Raw genomic sequence first — 23,043 nt, 5'->3', positions numbered from 1 at the left:
TGGATATTTTAAGAGAAAAGTTGGATCTCAACCCTACTCTGATAGAAATTCAAAGGGTCCTTACCTGAAAAGTATCCACTAGGACCACTGCCCAGGCTGAGGTCAAAAAAGAATACGGTCTCAGTTCATAGTTGTCAGGATTCTAAGGTTTAAGGACGGAGAAATAGTGCAGCAGAAGCAGGGCTGTAGCGATACACTAATCTCACGATACGATACAATACACGATATTCAGCTCACGATATGATATATATCACGATATTCAGCCAACGATACGATTCGATACGACTCAATACACTTGCATCATTTTCGGAAATATTTTAAAGGGACAGTGTGATTTTGGTGACATCTTGTGAGTGTTCCATTGACTTGGATAGGATTGAACTGAAAACTGAAAGCATCAATTACACAATATATGGCTCTGACTTGGCAGAGAGTCTACAGCTTGCAAATGCTGGACAAAATGAATCAAAGATGTGGTGAGAAAATTAGTTTCATTTATTGAAACAGTGCAAACTGTAGCTTACAAGCATTTGAAAAGTAAATAAAGTGCAGTATTACAATGAACAATGGATAGTTAAAAAGTGCAGCAAGTGGCCTGTTCTGAACAGATTCTTTGACAGCTTTTTTAGCTTGACACTGGACATATGAGTTAGCCAGTCTAGCCACCAGGTAAGTAAACATAGTACCATGGCTTCTCCACTACAGCCAATAATTCAAGTCACTAAGAACAACATTTAAACATTTAACTTACAATGTACCCGTCTTAGCCGAGTAGTTTAAGGCCAGGAAGAGGAAGACGTAGGCGTCTGTGTAAAGGGGGGGAGTATCTAGACGGGTAACTTGCTAGAAATGCTCTACAATGCTCTAGCGGCTGGCTGACCTAATCGCTCTTCCTGCAACGCGAACAGGGGGAAATGGGCAGCGAACAGAGTGCCAGGGGGAACACGGGGGATTTGAATGGGACTTAATGTATCGATACTCGCGGCTGAAAAATCGATACTTTCTGGGGAAACAAAATATAGATATATATCGCAGGATGGATAAAATTGCTCAGCCTTAAGCAGAAGGCAAACTCAAACCGACAGTATATTCATCAATAAGGATTATCCAGAAACTGAGAAGAGCTACTACTAAAGAGGATGGAAGCAAGAATTTTATGCTGTTCTGAGATATGTCTAGCTCATCACTTGCCCTAGCATTTTTTCTAATTATGTTTTCATATCAGGTGTTTTAAATGTATTTAGAATTTTAATGTAATGCCAAATAGGTATTAAGGGAGGCAGTATCATTCTTCCTTGCTGCTATGTCTGTATTACTTCCAAAAGGTCTGATAACAGTTTATCTGACTGTAGTCTTAGGAACGTCTTAGCATCTGGCTCAGCAACATAATATTCACATTCACACAGTATCAAGTAAAACCCACCAGGGCCCCTTGTTTGGTAATGCAGTGGTCATATATTTAGAAAGGACAGAAACAGATTCCTGCTGAACCTAGGGATAATCTAGTGCTCTATGATATACAGACACATTATGGGTTCTGGTTCATTCACCACATACTAAACATATTCTTATCAGATATTGCTATAGGCCTCCTGATGTTAACTGTTTCAAAGATGTAAAACATGGTTGATATAGCCTCTAATGTAGGTAGAGAAATTGATTGGCTTGGTTTTGGAAACAAAATCATGAAATACATTTTTAAATCCTTATATGCACATTCGTTAATATGGAGACTAATGTGGCTCTATAACAATAGTTCTTTATTTGATTTGAACATTTTATCCAACTTATACAATGTCAAAGCAATCATTTCCTTTTATATACTTTTAAGGATTCAAGCCCAAACCATCCGAACTTCCGTAAATTGTAACATTATGTACATGGTGGTTCAACATATTTCCACAGTATCCTAGAACGGACAAACCAAACACTCCTACAATCTGAAATCTTGACGCTAGATGCCACAAAGTCCTACAAACTGGACCTTTAATTCTGGCTCAAATGACTGAAATGGTAAAAACATTATTTGTGTCATCCAACAAAACCAGCATGTTAATGACGTGCGATTGGCTGTATCAACATTTAAAACGAGTGAGCAAAGAGAAAAGTTATCCATAGGGTGATTTTCCAGTGATGAACTGACATTTCTGGAGCAGAATTACCGGCAACAACTACAATACAATGAATCCACACATACTCACTGCAGAATTGATTCTCCATGAAATGCTATTGTCATCTTACAACATATTTATGTTTACGCATATGCTTGCACATAAAGCAGTAGTTGAAATTACACCATCATGGATGCTGTGTGCTTACAACTGATTAGTTCAACATCAGCTAAAAAACTGCTCCTGACAGGAACATTATCATGCTTCATAAGCTGTACCTAGCCAGATACTTGTGCCCACTGCCATAAACACACCCAATGTCTCCATAAAACTGATGGTTTTTGATGGCTCCGACTGTCGTGGCTATACAAAAGGCAGCTTGAGCCTGAAGGTCATAAACAGTCGTTAGATACAGAGCAGCCAACTGATTTACGTATTATATTATCTCTCCGTTTGTTGTTTCTGCTGGGTGTTTGTCCAGTTTGTACTTAGTTAGGCTCTGCCGTTGGCGACATTTTCAAATGAATCACTTTAGATGTGTTCTGGGTGTGCAGCAATTTCGTGCTTTTTATCCATCCCTTTTTTATTGATCCATTCATCAACTCTTCTGTCATTGTGCGGGAGTAAACACGCAGGTAGGTTAGTTACAGTTTTCCCTGCTTGGCTGCAATGAGGTAAAAGCTTAAAAAACAACATCAGAGGACTGGTTGTCAGACAGCACAGTTGCCGAACAGCAGGCACTGCATCTGATTTCAGAGGCACAGCTCCCAGCATCTGGCTCTGTATTTGCATAGTACCAGCATAGTACATTCAGGACTGGCCTGTAAAGCTATTCAGACTAACTTTTAAATAGATCATCTTAAAAGTGTTTCATGGGAAACTCGGGGTTGGAATCGTGGTGTTACCCCAGCATTGGAGTATACCCTCTCAACTACAACTACTAAGTACCAGAGAGACCCACCTTTATACACAGAGTTGGCAAGAAGTTTTGTAAAGAGCTGCAGTCAGTGTCCCCCTCATTGGCAAGTGCTTGAGTGTGGTGCTACTCTTTGCTAATGTTAGTTTCTAAGTATGACGTAATTTTTTTTTTAATATTCCTAAAATCGTTCACCTTAATCTTGTAGCACTAACATATTGTATGAGTAGGGCTGTTAAGACACACTCAATTCACATTTCACAGTACTGGGTTCATGATAAGATTTTCTACTAAATATATTTTCTCATATTTTTCTTTTTTTGCAGTGAAATTTTTATTGACATAAATTCAACACCTCTGACGTAAAGGATGGTTTGTTTTGAAATTCACAACAATAAAAAAAGTGCACACTCAGGAAAACAACAAAAAACTAAATATACAAAATAATGAATAATAATAAAAACAAACAAAAATCACCCAAAACTAACAACAAAAACAAAATCACCACTCCTCCTTCTTGGGCACATTAAACACCCTAATATTAGGGACATTCGCTGTTGGTTACCAGCACTCCACTAATGCAATCAGAAAAATATAAACTCGGACTGCACAATGTGGTAAATCATATTGTGATTATTTTGACAAATGTTGCGACTGCAATATAATTCACAATTAGTGGGAATGATCATTTGTGCATCACAATTTTAGATTTCACCGAAAGAATATTTCAATAATACTGTGATTAACTGTGCAGCCCTCTTAACTGTTTTTGGAATTTGTGAATTCATCCACACAAATGCAGAGCCTCTTATTCACACCAACTACGGTATGGCTGCCATTATCTTAAGAGCCACTGGCACCAGCCCAAGTTTCCTGTTTGTGGTCTCATATGTTTCCATTGATTGCCATTCTAATGTTCTACCCAGGATATACTATGTGCTTAGTCAGCCCTGGGGATCTCCCTTTGACTTTAACTATCAAAGCTTCTTGCCATTTGTTCCCTCATATAGGGAGACTTTTATTTCTATTTTGTCCTGTAGTTTTATGATTAATAGATCTGGGTAAGTTGCTTTTAATTTCCTTTTGTTCCTTTAAGTCCCCTATTCAAAGTCCCTTCTTGTGATCAAAGGTTGTATAAATAAATTAACTTGGACCTGAACTCTAAATGTGTATAGAAATAATGAGATAAACAAATGGAGGGCATTTAGGGAAGAAAAACAGACCAAAGAGAAAGGCTTTTAGAAGTGAAGTGAAAATTGAAAGAGGTCTTCACTGCCCTGACACTGCTCAGTCAATCACTGCACACTGATGAAGGTAAAAAAAAAAAAAAAGGACCAGCTGAGATAGCCTCAGGTTACCTTTCCTCATTTATAAAAACTGCCTACGCACTGTTGTGTCATAACTGTATTCATGACCATTTTATAGCGGAACGTGGGATTTATCCATTTGTAGTGATGCTTGAATGTGAGTCAACGTCAGCAGGCTTGGTGTCAACCTGGCTTATTCACTGTACTAAGTACGGAGTGAAAAGCAAATAATACAGGGAGAGAATGGAACTGGACAAAGACTTAGGTCCTCGAAAGCAGGTTTTTGGACACCGCTTAGGACACTTTGTGTTAGCTTTTCAAATTGACCACAGTTTTCCTCTGACTTTACGTTAATTTGGTCACCGCAGCACAAGCTAAACTACAATTAAAATTTGACTGGAAAACTAGTCTCTAAATTTCCAGGTTTTCCAGGATGCGTAACACTGAAAACTGCAGAGGAATGGGTTTCTAATTTCTCTAATATATTGACAGAATGACAATGGAAAATGTATTCATGATAGTTATTTATCACTAAAGGAGGCAAGTGTTGGGTTCAACCTTTTATTTTGGCAAATGACTAAATACGATCGCTCTATATGATAACTTTTAAGAGATGCTGGAGCTAAGACACAATGTTTTTTTCCCATGATTATGCACAATTACAGCTGAAATGATAAACACATTAGTATTTACTACTAAGATCGCAGTGTTTGTAAGTGTTTATCGATGGGAAAAAATGCAGAATTTCCCACAATCCTAAAGAGTTGGAAGTTGTGACTTCAATGCAAAAGTGTTGCCACTATTGATCCTTCATTAGTCCTTAACGCCAATAACAGTTGAACAAGCCTTGGTAAGAACCTCAGTCAACTTCCTCCAAGACTAACCTGTATGTCATATCTTTAATAGTTTAAGTGGGCTCTGGAAACACAAAGCTCCAATAATTTGTGAGTCTCAAGAAGGAGAACTTTGAAGACATGTTTAGAAAGTGTCACTACTTTCCTTATCAAATTCTCTACTTTTAGAAGAGGAGGTCTACAACCTAACAGGTCATGCTCCCAGCTGTCATGTCGAGCCCAGATTTTATGAAAACAGACCGTATTTGCAACCGTATTTTTAAGACAATGTCAATAGAATGACCTGCAAACAACATCCAAAAAGGTTTTTGTGCCCTATGAAGCAAGTGTTCACATTACCCCATTGTCAATGTTGGTAAACTCTGAGCAAAAGGACGACTCCTAAATACATAACAATGTAAAATGTATTGTGCATTTTCTTATTTTTTTAAACAATCATACATACTTTCTAAGCAAACAATTTTATTTTCAAGTTTTCTTTGCAAAATTAGATGAATGATGATGAAGGCCTACTGTTTATATTTTTTACATTTTCTTACAACCCCTTGAAATCAATTATTTATCTCTTTCCCCTTTATTTCACCATACAGGTCAAATGTGTCACTAGACACAGTTATAATAGAATTATTAGGTAGAAGAAGAAGTGTACTTTAAATTATTCAAATACACATAAGCTACAGTGCTACACCCCATTTGTGGCTGATGAGATGTTAGTATTGGCTTTATTATGAGGACAAATAATTCAGATTCATGACAACATAAACACTCTTTATTAAACACAGCAACAACAATATCTGCCTCTGCAGAGACAAATGACCAACTAGGCACAATCATTTGGCACATTTTACTGTTTAAATATCAACTAGTGCTTAAATAATAACAGTCAAATTCAATCAGAACCTGTACAAGCTTTTGTGGAACCAGAGAACAGAGTCATGACGACACATCACCTGGAGCTACAGACACTGACAACTGACTTGACAGATACTTAGGATATTTGAGCTTTAAACACCCAGAGGATAATCATTCCATTGTTCCTGCTTGAACCTGCTCGAGTACCAGCGAACAATAAAACACCCTCATGCTGTCTGCAGCCAAAAATCTAATAAAAAGGTGTGCCGTTTGTCTCTTGATGACATTACAAACAGGTTCGGTTTTGTAACAGTGATAGTTGATTATGTCTAAAAACACTGAACATTAAAGACAAACCATGCTGTCACCTCTGTTCTTCAGTGCATTGTCCCCATAAATCAAACCACAACAATAATACTGGTGATAAGATACCTCTGAAAAACGATCCTGAGTGTTGTGCTATTGTGCTGTATGCTTAAGCCACAACCACCATAATAACAGTGCTCTCCATAGTTAACACAAAGTAAATTAGTGCCAGAGAACAAGTTCTTAAATGATTTCTGGTTTATTTATTTTTTTCCTTCATTCTTTCCATGTTTGTTCTTCAGGAATAACAACATCAGACTCACCAAAGTTAACTGATGATATATAATTGATAGTTGGAATTAGTGATGCACTGACTGACAAACATCTTCAAATAATATGTCAGTGGTCAATGTTTATCTGTTGTTTAATTAATTTTGCACTACTTAAATGTAGTGTTGGTTATTTCCAACTTGTATATTGGAGAAATAATCACTTCCGCTTTCCAGCACTGGCAAAAAAGATTTTTAAATCTTTAAATGGTAGTATCAGCACAGCATTTCCCAATCGGTGTAACTCTAGTTTAAATGAATCAGAACTAATGCATAATTTGTTGGTATTTATTCAAATGCTAATAGTCTTTCCTTAATTTCATTTTAGACCTGATGCGGTTCCTTTGATCTGTAGTGCCTTGGTGCCCTCACTTTAGTTGTCGTCATAGTAATTTCAGCTGCACTGACTTTCAATTTGACGGTGGTTTAAATGATCTGAATAACTGAATTCTGGATAAATTGTTGGCTGGTTTACAGATTGACTGCATTTCTTAATCCATCAGACATGTTCCCAGATCTCAGCAATGACTTTGGTGAGTACAATGTTCTTCTAACTGAAAGAAATGATGGCCAAACCAAGTAAAATAAGACCCAAGTTTTAATAAACCACAACTCCCCTTTGCAACCAAACATAAGTAACACAACTGGCTATGGTATGTTATATATGATAAACATTTTGGCTATGTTCACACTGCATGCAAAAAGTGGCCCATATCTTATTTTTATTGCGACTCAGATCCGATTTTTATCATGACAGTGTGAACAGCACAAATTACATGGAATCTTTGGGCCACTTTCATATGTGGTCTAAATCAGATAAAAGTCAGAATTCATGTGACTTTTACATCACACTATATTGACATTCGTCAGACTTTGCACTGGTGGGAGTCACTCAGCTGCGATGGAGGTAGTGAGTCGAGGGACAGTGAGGTGTTAGACCTCAGAAGTATTTGGGGTGACAAGCAAAAGTTGAGAGGTTGAATCGTAACCAGTGTGTGTTTGCTCAGACTCCGCTTTCACACACACCTCTGTACAGCAAGCAGCCATTGCTCCACAAAAATCATCATCCTCGTTATCATCCGCTCATGAATTCGCTGGCTCTCACTGAGTATCAACTTATAAATTAATCTGTAGACGTCATCTTCAGTGGCCTACATGTTAACTACTGTATGACAGTGTGCTGCATGTGATGTCTCTGTTATTGTTCTTTTGCACATGTGGGTCAGTTCAGGACTGTCCAGTTCACGCTGGAATTTGATATGGGTCAAATCTTTTTGTTTGGCTGTTCGGTTCACTTACATATATAAAGAAAAAGTGAACAGCCAAACAAATAGATTTGGGCCACAGAGGCTTGCAGTGTGAATATAGCCTATGCTACCTCATTCACCACCAATAAATAAAATGTACTACACAAATACAACATTCAATCAACCTTTCCCATAACATCAGTGACAACCATTTTGACAGGCAGAGATGCATGGAAGTTGTTCAAAATGTCTGCAGAAATGCAGCAATTGTGTTAGTGCAATTTGCAGTGCATACTGAGGTTAGTGTGGCAGTCTACTTCGAATGACAAACCCAGGTAAGAGCCAAGGAGGGAGGTCACCTTCCACTGTAAAATGCTGGAGAAAATGACGGAGGGACAGCATGAGGTCAAGGGACAATAATTCAAAATGCAACACTGTCTTTGCTTCTTTCAGAGCTCAACCAACCTAACATCAGTGGCACACAAGGTCAAAACAGTGTGTGCAGCCCAGTAGAGGCAGAAAATTGTCCCTGAGCTTATCTTGTTTGGTAACAGTCATTTATTCAAATTATTACAAATATGACCAATAATATTTTTTTTATCTAGCACCTTTAAAATTGGAGAATTAGAGGAACATGCAAGGAATTGTGGTTGGTATGTGATTTAAGCTATCAATACATGAGAAATGTTTAACTTTTAAGTGACAAAACCACATTTGGAAATTCAGCTACAAGTGTTACCACACTCAGCCATACTCACCAAGTATCGGTGAGGATCAGTTATAAAAGAGATCCAATGAGAAGGGTTTTCTAATAACAACAAAGTGCTAAACTATCTGAATTGCACAAGCAAACAAAATTATTTAGTTTGTCAAGGGGACCAATTGCAAACATCATTACAGGATACACCGAATATACACTGGCTTATAGAACACTGGTAACAAACAGAAGCTCATCAACACAACATGGGTTGTGGTAGTAGATGATTAATGCCACAGAGGTACGGACTGAAAATTACCACAGCACTGAATCAGCACCTGTGACCCTTCTCAATAAAAACAGTACGTCATGAGCAGCAAAATGGAATTCATGTGCAGTGTTGCCATTACAAGACCAATTGTAACCAAGGCCATTGCACAAAAACACATTACCTGGTGTAACAGACACAAAACATAGACCCCTGGTCAAAGGAAAATGTTTCGGCGAGTCATCTCCCAGCCATATTGCTATATTTCCCATGGTGCACTGAGCTACTCTCTTCCTCTCTCTTTCTGCACTCATTCATGTCCCATTAATGCATGTTACTAACTCCACTTCTTCCCCGGAGTTCTTGTGCTTTCTCGTCTCGCAGGTTCTCATGGATCCTGGTGGAGCCTCCTGCCATGGTCCTGCTTGACTGCCATTGCCAATACTGTTGTTGCTGTGCACCTGTCTGTCTGTCTGTCTGCCTGTCTGTCTGTCTCTCGCTCTCTCTCTCTCTCTCTCTCTCTCTCTCTCTCTCTCACCCCAACTGGTCGAGACAGACGACCACCCACCTAGAGCCGGAGGATCTGTCCTAGGTTTCTGCCTTTTAACAGGCAGTTTTTCCTTGCCCTTGTCGCCAAGTGCTTGCTCATGGTGGTACTGTTGGGTCTCTGTAATTAATGTTAAAGAGTTCGGTCTAGACCTGCTCTATTTGAAAAGTGTCCTGAGATAACTTCTGTTATGAATTGGCGCTATACAAATAAAATTGAATTGAATTGAATTGAATTGAATTTCCATGTAAAGAGAACCTAAGGATGCCTTTAACTCACCATGCTTTTTGCTATCTGTTAAACAGAGCCTAATCCTAGTTGTGCATGGGTAAAATGGCCAAAGAAATATAAACTGTGACATAGGTGATACAGGTGATTCAGGGGTTACAGTTCAATATATTGCAAAACTCTAAGCAAGGTGATATACTGCCATTTAAAAAAAATATTCTTTAGGAAATCTGTCATAGTATTAAAAAAAACCATCACCACATATATACAATTGGAATTAAAAAAAGTTCACATAAATGAACTGGGATCTGAATTTATTACAGAATCGACACAAATTTCCCAAAATTATATATCAATATTTCCTTACACCCCTACTGTACAAATGGTAATTCATCAGGATTTATAAACAACACTAAAATGTTGAACAGTAGCGTACAATGTGCATTGAAATAGGTATAATTAATTATTTGAATTGCAAATTAATTTTAATTTGAGTCACAGGCTGTATAGTAGCTCACTGTGAACAAAATGATTGCCCAGTATGATTTTGAATGCAGACAGATTTCACAATTTCCCCCTCACAGAATATCTTAAAGTCTCTTCCTGCACTTAATGTAAGTAGCTGCTATATTCCTCAATTAATACAGTGAACACAATTAAAGCAGGGCTTCTGCAGGTTTCATAAGGTTTAATTTAAGTCTTTTAAAGATCATTATGGATGCCATTTAAAAGCTTTCACATCTATATTGGCAAAAAAGTATGAAGGATATCAAGGAAAGTTAGTAATGGTTCTATGGAGTTAGATTTGTGTCTTTATTACATGTGAGAAAATAAATGATCTGAGAGAAAAAAAATGTTTGAGAGAAAAAGTTATCACTGATAGCAAAAAAGCATTTTATGAGAGAAAAAATAATATTTGAAAGAAAAAGTTTTCATACCAATAGCAAAAAATAATAATATTTGAGAGTAAAAAAAGTTTTGAGAGAAAGTATTTTCTCATAGAACATAAAAAATATAAATTGGAAATTTTTAAAATTATTTCTGAGAAAAAAAAATCTCTCTCAAAATACTTTCTTTTAACTCTCAAATATATACTTTTTTGCTATCAGTGTGAAAACATTTTCTCTCAAAAAATTTTTTTTTCTCTCAAAACGTTTTTCTTCTCTCTCTTAAAACCTAAGTCTTTGCTCTCGATGCAATTTATTGCTCTCTTGTCAGGATTTTGCTCTCGCTGTGAAAATAATGTCATGGGCGGGCCACGTTCCTATTGGCCAGTGGGGTGAGAATCTTCTTGGGAGTCGAACTGAATCACTACACCATTGTCGATTCGCCGGCATAGATGTGCTGCCTTAGTTGAGCGCGGAGACTCCAATGTTTGGGTAAGATGATGACACACACAACTCGATGTTGGTAGTTGGTAATCAAAATCATTCCCATCATAGGAACGACTGTGTAGCCCTAACGGTTACAGAGTAACAGATCAGAGGTATTAAAGGATGTTTAATTGGTTAGTAATGTGGAGTTCAGCTCAGCTAACATCACTGAAGATTAAACATTAAATAGGCTATCCTAAATGTAAGCTAGTTTGCCATTATTGATGTGTTTGTCAGATTGTCATGGACAAGAATAGCACTCATATTCATGAATGAGTATTATAGTATTAGCATGCTAATCGCTAGTAAAGCTAATCGCTAATTAGCCATCATGCTAGGTAAACTTGCAAACTCACCTGGTTTATACTATTTTTAAATCAAATGCCAAATGAATATGTTGATTTAGATAGTTTTACTCCTTATTTAGTGAGTCGTGAGAGTTTCTACCCTAATTAGCATTATTATTTTCACAGCGAGAGCAAAATCCTGACACTAAAGCAAGAAATTGCATCGAGAGCAAAGACTTAGGTTTTGAGAGAGAGAAGAAAAACGTTTTTTCAAAGTTTTTTCACACTGATAGCAAAAAAATATTTGAGTTAAAAAAAGTATTCTGAGAGATTTTTTTTCTCAGAAATAATTTTAAAAATTTCAAATATATTTTTTTTATGTTCTATGAGAAAATACTTTCTCTCAAAACTTTTTTTTGTCTCAAATATTATTATTTTTTGCTATTGGTATGAATACTTTTTCTCTCAAATGTTTTTTTTTTCTCTCATAAAATGCTTTTTGCTATCAGTGTGATAACTTTTTCTCTCAAACATTTTTTTCCCTCAGATCATTTATTTTCTCGCATGTAATAAAGAGACAATCTAACTCCATTGGTTCCATGTGGGTTTCATTTTGTAATTGTTACAGCATGATCTATTAGAATTTTTCCCCCAAACACATTTAAAAGCAAGATTGTAAAATGCAACTTTGTACAAGTAATATTAACTTCATTAATCCAATCAATTTTGAAGACCTAATAATTAATTAATTACCTAAAATTATATTTAAGATATTTTTATGCCATAAAAGCAAGCCATAAAGGCTTAGGGGGTCACCATGCAGCGGGGTCCAAGTTCAATCAAGACACTAAGGGCCAATTCAGACCAAATCAGGCTTTGTGGTAATTAGCCGCAGTATTGTGCAGTAGTTTGGGTGTGTTTAAATGTACTTTGGGATGTGGCCACTGTGAAACATTTTATTTCACTGTTTTCTCTCTACCAGCTCTCTCTCTTTGCCATTCCCTGTCCCTGTAGTTCAACCATAAAAAGCTTCTTGGTAGCACTATTTTGCAGAATAGACCACAAGCCAGACACAAATACTGAAGCTGGCTACATAAAATGAACAAAATTGGTAGCGTATCATCATTTGTCATAGTTGGTCCATGAACTCTGTCTGCACAGTGCCTGTTTCAGTGATATTACAGGCTGACTGTGTAGCAGTTGGACTAGCTTGATCACCAGACTTGCCACCACAACATGACGTCGTGCTCTTTTTCTCTGATTCTGTTTCAACGTCTCAGCTGTAGGTTGCCTCCAACCTGCCGCAGCCTAAACGCACTAACCCCATTCAAGAATTTATGTGAGGGGGGTGTTTCCGCTGCAGCATCTGAAAGGCCACCCTACCTGATTTGGACTTCTCACTAAACTTACTACTAAGAAAGAAACTTGAGATTTTAAGCACTAGCTTGGCGTGTGTTAACCATTTCACATAAATATGAAAGCTATGAAGATGATTTACAACCTGAAGGCTAAATGGAATTATCCTTGCACTTTGAGGCCACCTGTTCTAGTCAGGCTGACCTCTAACCCTTGACTTCAAGCTTTAGGGTCATGTCAGGGAGCAGGGGGTGGGGGTGCATGTCTCACAGTTGAGCAAGGGCATGAAAAAGAAAATACTAGTGGTGTGATCATCAATAATATGAATTAAGTCATTAATGGTCTTTACTTCATACTACTATTACACAACAATAGCGACAGACTAATTAACGATTGAGCTAAAACCTGGACAGAAAAGTCAGTAGCACCAGAGTTAAGCTTAAAAAAACCACAAACATTCTTGGAAGCCTTCACCATAACACCATGTGGTCAGATATGCTACATTAGACTCAAAGTGGCACTGAATACTAATGAGCCATTGGTACAAGTACAAGAGCAGCATTCATGATACCAGCTGACAGGATCAGTAATGGGCTGCTTATGTCCATGTCATTTAGGTGTCAATACCTGTAGAAAACAGCTGTCTAAAGAGGTACACCAAGTCAGTAGAATTATTTCAATTATGAAGGATATGTGCAACAATCACGCAGGCAGTGTGTCCCGGGTGTATAAAAAGAGCAGTAGGTAATGGGTATGAATTATTTTATTTCTAAAAATGACTGCACTGACTGAATGACTGACTCAGTAGATATGGTATTCAGTGGCAAGCTCTATATGTAGAGGGATGTGTGCAACCTCAGTGCAGTTATGTGGGAGAGAAAAGAAAAGGTAGACACTAACTTCTTAAGAGCTGCAATGAAGTACAAGCTCTTGGGCAGCAGCAGGAAGACCTGGTCTGTTAGCACAGCATGGATGATCTTCTTGGCTACATAGTCTGGATTCAGGATTGGCAGCAATCTTGGCCACCTGCAGACAAGAAAAAGGATTAAGTGAAAATACAATTGCTCACAGAACTGAACCACTTACCAACAATTATCACGTTCCCGTTTGCCCTACAAGAGATGCCTAGGCAGACTAGGTATGACAGCTAGGTAGAGCTCTATAAAATGCCATTTCTGAACATGTATAAATGCGAGTTGAGTGCTGATTTAACAATCAGTTCAAGTTAAAACTTTTTATTAGACCTTTTATTATTTTTGTACTGAAACTTTTTTTGTCTTGTACTGAAACCTTGTCCAATTAACATGTACATGTAAATGTTATGTCCTAGAGACCAAAATGGCTTAGATCAATTATCAGCCTGGTTGATTATCAGATCCAATATTCAATAATATATTTTTCCAATTTTCTGAAATGTTATCTTTCTAATCAGATCTAATGAATATATTTTTAAATTAAAATGCTACTTTGGCTCTGATACCCACAGTACTGTATCAGTACAGTATCTGATTGGTTACACATCACGAGTAATGGCTTATCAACACTAAAGGCTACTGTGCCACGGACGGGGAAATGCAAATACTCAAGCAAAGAACGTGTAAAGTGCATCATAATTGTACAGCACTTAAGTAAATGAACTTAGTTACACTCAAACACTTTATTCTTAATTTTTACACTAAGATATTTTACTGTAAATGTACATCGGTTCTACACATCGGTTGTCGGTTTCCTTGATTACTAATAATCTGTGTGAAAAAACATGTTGGTCAATCCTTAATTTTGCTCACTTCATTCATGCATACCTTTGCTTCTATCCAAATAATTTTAATGTCAAAGATCACAGTACACATTACTGCATTAGTTAACCAGTGAGGTAAACCACCCTATGCTTCTAAAAAAAATTGTATCTAATGTTTTAACAACAAGGAGGAAAGACCAGGGACACGGCTCAGGATGGGTATAAATGACTTGAGAGTAATAATTAGGCCCCACAATTTCTCAAAAGCAGAGTTAATCCCCCTGTTGCCAGTGCAAGAAATATACGTCCAGTGGCATTTGTTAAGTAGACAGACTGCTCCAAAAATAATTCATCTAAATATGAACAGCTGTCATTACACAGAGCAAACAATTCATTTGAACTGGGACATTTTACACCATTTAAAGCATGTCAAAGTTTTTTAGGATGATTTGTTGTTATTTTAGGGACCTCATACTGATGGAGTAGTAGAAAGTGACAGGCCAGGTGTTTGGCTTTGGCGTAAAGCATGTGTCCTTGTGGCTTCAGGCGGCTGTTGGATGAATGAAGGCAGAGAGATGGAAATAAACATGGACACAAGTCTACAGACGCCTTTAAAACCTGACCCCAAGACATCCAGAAGTATACCACAATGGTGCCAGATGTGTGTGTGAGTGTGTATATTAGTAGGTAAAAAAAGAAACACTGTAAGTTCCACGTCTGCCAGTTTAAATGTCACCAAAGACACATTATTTTGTGTTTTGTCAATAGGAGCAAAAGTAGGCAAAAATTAGACAATTCATCCCTACTGAAACATGAAACAACACAAATACATACATTTTTGAGGTGTAGAAAGGCTCAAAAAGGTTCTCTAATTTCATTCAGTTTAATTAAAAAACAGCAGTTTTTCAGTCAAACAATGTGGTTGGTTTGTGTATTTTGGATATTTCAGTTGAATTAAGGACTGTCGCTACAACCTACATGTTATGCGCTTCAAGGCGTGACGCCGCAGGTCACCCTCCATGTTTCTACAATAGAACGGACAAACCAACACTGGCTCTAGACAGGACCAGCCATGAGCCACCGTAGTTTGTCCTTCGTGTTGGAAGGGCAGAGTGAAACAAGGGAGTTGGGATTTGCAACTTCATTGCCGCCAAATGCTCCACACTTGATCTTTAACAGAACTTTTGCAAGGCAGCCAATGAGGGCCGGAGTCAGTATGCCAGTAAAGTAACTTTCTCCATGATTGATCATTTTAAATGCCAATATGGCGAATACACAACAGAGTTTTTGTCTTTAGCCTGCATTTATCTTATTTTGTCAGATGTCGTCAAGACTCAAGTGTGAACCTATTGTGATGCCACTCATTGGTTTGTGGAGTACCGTTTTGAAGCCTCAGGTTTGGCATTACAGTCAGTCACCATGACAGTTTTTCAGAGCCAGCAGTGGAGCTTCTCTCATTGGCTGCGCAGTTTTGACTTGTCCATAGCAGGACACAATGGCAGCTCACCAGTCACACACGTTCTCGTATTACAGACACTGAAATATGTTTCTGAAACAATTTTAGGTGAGAAACAGGCAAACTCTGTCCACTATATATACTGTCAATGCTTTTGAATATAGGTTTCTTGTGTTAATGTTAATGTTAATGTGGTTAATTTTGGGAACTTTGAAATGGAGGCTTGGAAAGCACTTCGGTGTATGTACTGTATTGTAATCCTACTGTTCTATTTCACGTTCCATAAAAATATTAGGTAACACTTTATAATGAGTACACACTATTAAGCATTAGTTAAGCATGAATAAATAATTTATAACGCATGAATACACATTAGTATGTAGTTTATAAACACAGTTAAAAATGTTTTATTCATCATTGATAAGCACATTAGTTATGGATTAGTAAATACTGAATTCATATTTTATAAAGCATGATTCTGCTGTAAATAGTCATTACTATGTGGTTTATAATCGCAGTTATAAATGTTTTACTCTTCATTGTACTGTACATTTCTGCATGCACTTGCACATCCACTATTCAGACATGTATTAATGATTAGTGACTGTGTTAGCAGATGTTCTATAAAACTCACAACAAATTCATTTTCTAATGATGGCCTATAAACAGTTATTAATGCAGGAATTCACAGTTACAAAGCACTTACTACTCATTAATTAAGTATTTTGCGCGAGCTTATCTTAAGTGAGCACTATTTATGGCTTATTAAGCATTTACAAATGAGATATAAAGGCTGACAATGCCTCGAGACTCACAAAGTTTTCAGTTTATCTTAACAGACGAAGGAGAGACACACCACAAAGGGATATAGAACATACTGTATTGACATTTATTGCAACTTCCCAACATATTGTATGAAGACGAACAAGGGTGGTTTATGAACACATGCTATTGTTGTGATCTTATCTGTTTGGGACGTGTACGTTGAGCTAGCAATCCCGCTCTCAGACTGAGAGGGACTGACTGTTACGTCATATTTACGTTACCTCTCAGAAGTTTCTGACAGTGCAGCCAAGGGGAGCATGGAGAAGCACATTGGAGTCTGCGGCCGTCAGCGGCACTAGTGGTGAGTATGTGTCTTTGTTTGGTAGCACACATTATGGCTGAAAGCTAACGTTAGCTTGTCACTTGACAGTAACGACTAACGTTACTAACGTTACCGACCCGCCCGCGGTGGCTAAGCCGACCTGCCGCTGCTAGGCACTCACCTCGCCCGGCTAGACGAGACTAGACTAGGTCGGCTTAGCCACCGCAGGCAGGTCGGTAACGTTAGTAACGTTAGTAACGTTAGTCGGGGAGCGAGGGCAAACACCTGCAGCTGCTGACAAGCTAACGTTAGCTTTCAACCATAATGTGTGCTACCAAACAAAGACACATACTCACCACTAGAGCCGCTGACGGCCGCCGACTCCAATGTGCTTCTCCATGCTCCCCTTGGCTGCACTGTCAGAAACTTCTGAGAGGTAACGTAAATATGACGTAACAGTCAGTCCCTCTCAGTCTGAGAGCGGGATTGCTAGCTCAACGTACACGTCCCAAACAGATAAGATCACAACAATAGCATGTGTTCATAAACCACCCTTGTTCGTCTTCATACAATATGTTGGGAAGTTGCAATAAATGTCAATACAGTATGTTCTATATCCCTTTGTGGTGTGTCTCTCCTTCGTCTGTTAAGATAAACTGAAAACTTTGTGAGTCTCGAGGCATTGTCAGCCTTTATATCTCATTTGTAAATGCTTAATAAGCCATAAATAGTGCTCACTTAAGATAAGCTCGCGCAAAATACTTAATTAATGAGTAGTAAGTGCTTTGTAACTGTGAATTCCTGCATTAATAACTGTTTATAGGCCATCATTAGAAAATGAATTTGTTGTGAGTTTTATAGAACATCTGCTAACACAGTCACTAATCATTAATACATGTCTGAATAGTGGATGTGCAAGTGCATGCAGAAATGTACAGTACAATGAAGAGTAAAACATTTATAACTGCGATTATAAACCACATAGTAATGACTATTTACAGCAGAATCATGCTTTATAAAATATGAATTCAGTATTTACTAATCCATAGCTTATCAATGATGAATAAAACATTTTTAACTGTGTTTATAAACTACATACTAATGTGTATTCATGCGTTATAAATGATGAATTCATTATTAATTCATGCTTAACTAATGCTTAATAGTGTGTACTCATTATAAAGTGTTACCAAATATTACGCTTCATCTTTCTCTTCTTTCTTTAGTCCCTCTCCTTTTATTTTCAATCCTTCATTTCCTGATTCATTTTCTTTTCTTTTTTCTTCCCCTGGAGGTCCCTAGCTTGGGCTGTCATTATAAATAAGACCTTGTGCTTACCTGACTTGCCAAGTTACATAAACTATGATTCTCATGTCTCCTCTTTATTCCCCTTTCCCCTGTTCAATTCCTCCTCTCCTCTGCCATGAAAAGTCAGTAAATCTCACACCAGTCCTCTGAGCACTGGCCATTACAACCAGGCCATAAAGCCCACAGATAGCACTGCTAATGGCTTCCTGTACGGACTGTTACACGCAAAAAGAAACACATACATACACCAACCACAGGAAATGATAGGAATCGATGAACATAGGCGAGAATGTGATTACTAAAGCCAAGGAGCTTAACAAGTAACATCTTAAAAGAAAACACACATTTTATCCATTTGCATAAATCCCTATAGTGACATAGCATTTTACACAAAAAGAAAAAGATTATAAATAAATAGGTGGAGGACAGTGACATCAGAAGAGAAAATAATGGGAAAAGAGATGGAGAGAATGTGTGTGATTGGTTCATTTGAGCCAAGCAGAGCTAAGCTGAGGTGACAATAGCCAATAATTTGAAGCCAACAGAGCAACGCAAAGAGAGCATTATTGTCTTTTTGATCAAAGAAGCATCATAATGGCATTGTCTGTGATGTGATTAGTGCTGGTGGCTGATAAACTGCTGACATGATGGCTGCCATTTTCTTCAGAAATAATTTTAGATGGGATGTCAATTCCACTGGTGACTACTCATTTGCAATTTTCAGGGTGCTGATACACCTAACCACAACTGTGTGTGTTAATTAAATTATAACAATAACACTATAACAATGCTTAAAAAGGGATGGTTTACTGAAATTACATATTTCCTCAATTGCTCAATTTATATCTTTTTTATAACAAACCATGATGGGATCATAATCCCAACCCGTGGATCAAAAGTCTCCTTTTTGTTTTTGTCTCTTTTTGTTAGTCCATCTTCACTCTTCTCTTTATCCTCGTGTCACAGAGATGAGACTGGACCAAGGGTAATTGGCTGGGAGGAGAGGCTGACAGATGTAACATTTCATACCACCAGGTCAGCCACACCACACTTGGTTATATTTATTTTTGCAGGGGTTGGGATTATTTAAATATATGTATATTTTGCATTGCATTGGCCCCAATTGACAAAAATCTGTCGTACTGACATTAACCCGTGTTTACATGTGCAGATTCTTTAAATGACTCGTTTGTTTGAGTGCTAACTACCTGAAATGAAACAAAAATGTCAAAGGTGAACATCATGTAAAGAGACCTACTTAGTTTGACATCCATCGAACATTCCAGTGTTGATGAAGTACGGGCACACAATGGTAGTCTTGATGCCATCTTTCCCAGTTGCCAGCAACTCCAGACCTACTGACTCTGCAAAACCTACTGCTGCAAATTTACTGGCACAGTAGTCTGTGGGGAGAGGGGTCACAGGTAAAGGAAACAGAGGTCAGTTTATGCTCAGGAGTAAGGTGATGGATATAATTAGGAACTGAGCCAGCGACCGCTGGAAGGTCCCTATAGTTTTTGGTCTTTTTATTATTATTAGGGACTGAGCCAGTGTCAACACTAGGAGGACCCTATTGTAATTGCTCAGTTTATTAGGGACCGAGCCAGCGACCGCTGTGAATGGAGCTGAAGCTCCCTATATAGGCCACGCCCACTTCCGTCTAGATTTTTTTCCCGCTAGAGCGCAAAATGTCCAAAAACTATGTTTTCGTGATCCATCCATGCGCTTTTGTCCGATTCGGACATATTTTGATTTTTCAAAAAATAAGGAAGTTATAAAATTAGCACTTCCTGTTGATTTTTCGTCAAAAAAAGAAGTGGGGTATTTCTCCACATTGGTATGTCCGATTTACACCAACCTTGTAGACTGGTGCCTGTAGCTCACATACCAAAAATCGTGTTTGTAGCACCCCCTACAGGACTTTTAAAAAGCAGCCCCGGCGCCACGTTTGACTGATATGTATGAAACTCAGTAGGCATCTGTAAGGTGCCGAGACGTACAAAAAAGCCTCTTAGACCCATGCCCCAAAACCCACAGGAAGTCTGCAATTTCGATTTTAATTTTCAATGGTCATTTCGACTTTTTGGGCTTGTATTTGAACAAACTCCTCCTAGGGAATTTCTGGGATCTGCTTCAAAAAGTGCTTTTTGTGACTGTACGTTGAAGGGCGTGTCTGTGGTGTGCCGTCAAAGTTGGCCATTTTGAATTCCGTGGTCTTGTATTTGAACAAACGAACTCCTAGGGAATTTGTCGGATCTGCTTCAAAATTGGACAGTATACTTGAAAAATGTTGCTGAATAAAAGATGTGCTACTTGTGACTGCATGTCGAAGGGCACGTCTGTGACGTGCCGTCAAAGTTAGCCATTTTGAATCAAATGTCAAATTGTGATGCCATTTCTGGCATTTCAGGGCTTCAATTTGAACTAATCCTCCTACAAATTTTATCGGATTGACTTCAAATTCGATCACTGCAATCTAGACACATTGGTGATCAAAAGTTAATCAAATATTTACTGTGCGTCCGTGGCGTGGTGCTGAATTTCCAAGTTTTGCAGTGAAGAACCTTGCTATGAAAGTGTAAGTCTTTTGCACGGTGTCTGAAACATGTGACAATGTAGAGCGGTCTCCCTCAGCTTCCGGCGATGAAGGCTTGGGCATGGGGTGATGTGGCGTGGCGCCCGAGTTGCATGGAGTGCGAGGTCCCGTCCAATGCTGCTTGCAGCTTTAATTATTATTAAGATTACTGTCTTTCTAGGCAGTGAAAAATCTTAATAATTTTAACACCCTGATTTCAGGGTGTAGGATTAGTTTAAAAGCTGGAAAACAAGCCCAGGTCATCAAGTTGTCCCCTTATCTGAAAATCCATGCAGGGGTACTTTCAGTGGAGTGCATTGTATCTTCTCAGTTTATGTTTACTTATATTCAAGTAGACACGTGTACTAAATCTGCACCTCCCTTCCACATTTATAGCCATTATGTGACTTTTGCTTATCACATTACAGCTGGTAGAGGACACTAATGATGTTATGCCATGGCTACACACATTACATAAACTGAAACAGGCAGGGTTATAGGTGATAAGGCACTAAAATCTTTGACAAATACAGGTGAGAGGGCAAGTCAGTCTTGTGGAATAAGGAGTAATATTCACCGGCCCAAGACCATCTCATAATAAACTCATTTGATTGCTAAGGATTGCCTTATTGTTACATTGAAGAAAAGGTTTGGTAAGATTAAGTTGTAAAATTAACTTTTAGGCAAAACTTTGTCAATCTAACTATGATCAGTTTAAGTAACCTGACTGGAGATTTTTATTTTGTGGTCTCTACATTAATCAATCATTTGGAAACTACTTTCCAGCAGGTGGATTGTCTTCTATCCATTGACCAAAGTTCATAACTCCACCCTGGGGTTGGGAGATAGAATTAGGACAGAGTTCAAAAGAGCAGTGACGGAATGTGCAGAACTGGTAGTATGTTTGAGAGGATCATACCTAAAAATAGATACAACTATAATACAGATAAGATAAATGTTTCAGATGTAAGAAAAGATTCCTCATTTAGACAGAAAATAGATTATAAAGACTGATGTTACAGAAGCTGCAGATTGTTTCCGCAAAGTACAGACACTTAGACAGGACCAGCAAACTTCTAACTTTAATTAAAACCATTTTTAGTTCATCTCAGTAATTTAGGGTTTTTATCATGTCTCTCTGAATACACGATACATGATGCAGCATGAGTGATGAAACCATAAAACAAAAAAATGGTTTAATCACAGTAGTAGTAGAGAGAAGAGGAGAAGGGAAACAAAGGAAATGGCTCTCTTTTAACTTCAATTGTTTCATAAAAGGTTCTATATGTAACTTTGAGAAAAAACTTTTTCTGGTGTGTCTTGTTGCTCGCTTTCCGTACACAGTCTGTGGGAGGGAGCCAGCATCATCAGGCCGAAAGTGACACTGTAATTTATTTTTCAGCATTCAATCATATTTAGAATAATGTTACTATCTGTAACGTTCCTATATTTTATTTGGAGCACTGACTCCATGCTACTAACTAGCTTGCAATTTTACAGCCAGCACCACAAAGCGCCACCCCACAATGCCAATCAAGCTTGCTCTGCCTCCCAAAGTAAGGTGCCAGCATACTGCATCAGAATTGGTTGTTGGATGATGGAATAGCTTCGGTGACCCACTCCACCAACACCTTACTGAAATGATTGGTCATTTCTTTGACCGGAAACACAACAGACATAAAATATGAATGAAATACTTAACATTAAGTAAAATAGCTATGATTAATTTAAACGTAAAATATGTAATGTCTGCCACTAGGGTTTCTCTCACACCCAAAACAATAACAAGATTTAGTTTCATGATTTCAAGAAGTAGCATGGGATCATGAGAGTTGTTGTCTTTAACACCACTGCAGTCAGCTTCTCCACTTAGGATTTCTTCAGTTTTCATCGTTTAGGAGATTTTTACCAAAGGCTGAATTATCCAGGTCTCCTCTTAAAAACAAACAGACCCACTGATCAAAACCAGTTTTTGTGACACAGCAGACAAAGGACATCCCGCAGGGGCTGCAAGCAGAGCTGCTGCTAATTGTTAACTCAGCTCATTTCTCTGATAACTTAAGATCCAGACAACCAATGACTGAAATGGAAAGTGTAGTGTGTGGTACTGTGTTACATATTATAGCTTTATAACGTTGATTTCTCATGATTGATCTTTTTTTTAATACCAGTAACAGTGCTCAGATTCTGTAGGTTAACCA

The 23,043-nt window shown here is 38.0% G+C and overlaps 1 protein-coding gene across 3 annotated transcripts in view; it reads right to left on the bottom strand.

The window, feature by feature from the left end:
* Positions 1-23,043, bottom strand: part of LOC127370060 (epidermal retinol dehydrogenase 2) — a 52,727-nt gene that overhangs the window by 15,365 nt on the left and 14,319 nt on the right. For 2 of the 3 annotated variants that reach the window (XM_051411769.1, XM_051411760.1), the window contains exons 5-7: positions 19,526-19,670; positions 13,579-13,704; positions 5,936-8,297 (exon numbers count right to left, since the gene is read on the bottom strand). In XM_051411769.1, the coding sequence (XP_051267729.1) occupies positions 8,195-8,297; positions 13,579-13,704; positions 19,526-19,670 (374 nt within the window). In that variant the 3' untranslated portion in view covers positions 5,936-8,194. Of the gene's footprint in view, positions 1-5,935; positions 8,298-13,578; positions 13,705-19,525; positions 19,671-23,043 lie in introns of those variants that run through there. The other variant, XM_051411778.1, reaches the window with a different exon arrangement.

Source organism: Dicentrarchus labrax, unplaced genomic scaffold (assembly GCF_905237075.1).
Source record: "Dicentrarchus labrax unplaced genomic scaffold, dlabrax2021, whole genome shotgun sequence".
Taxonomy (NCBI): Eukaryota; Metazoa; Chordata; class Actinopteri; family Moronidae; genus Dicentrarchus; species Dicentrarchus labrax.
Note: the sequence above shows the minus strand (reverse complement) of the source record. Positions and strands in the feature narration are given on the sequence as shown.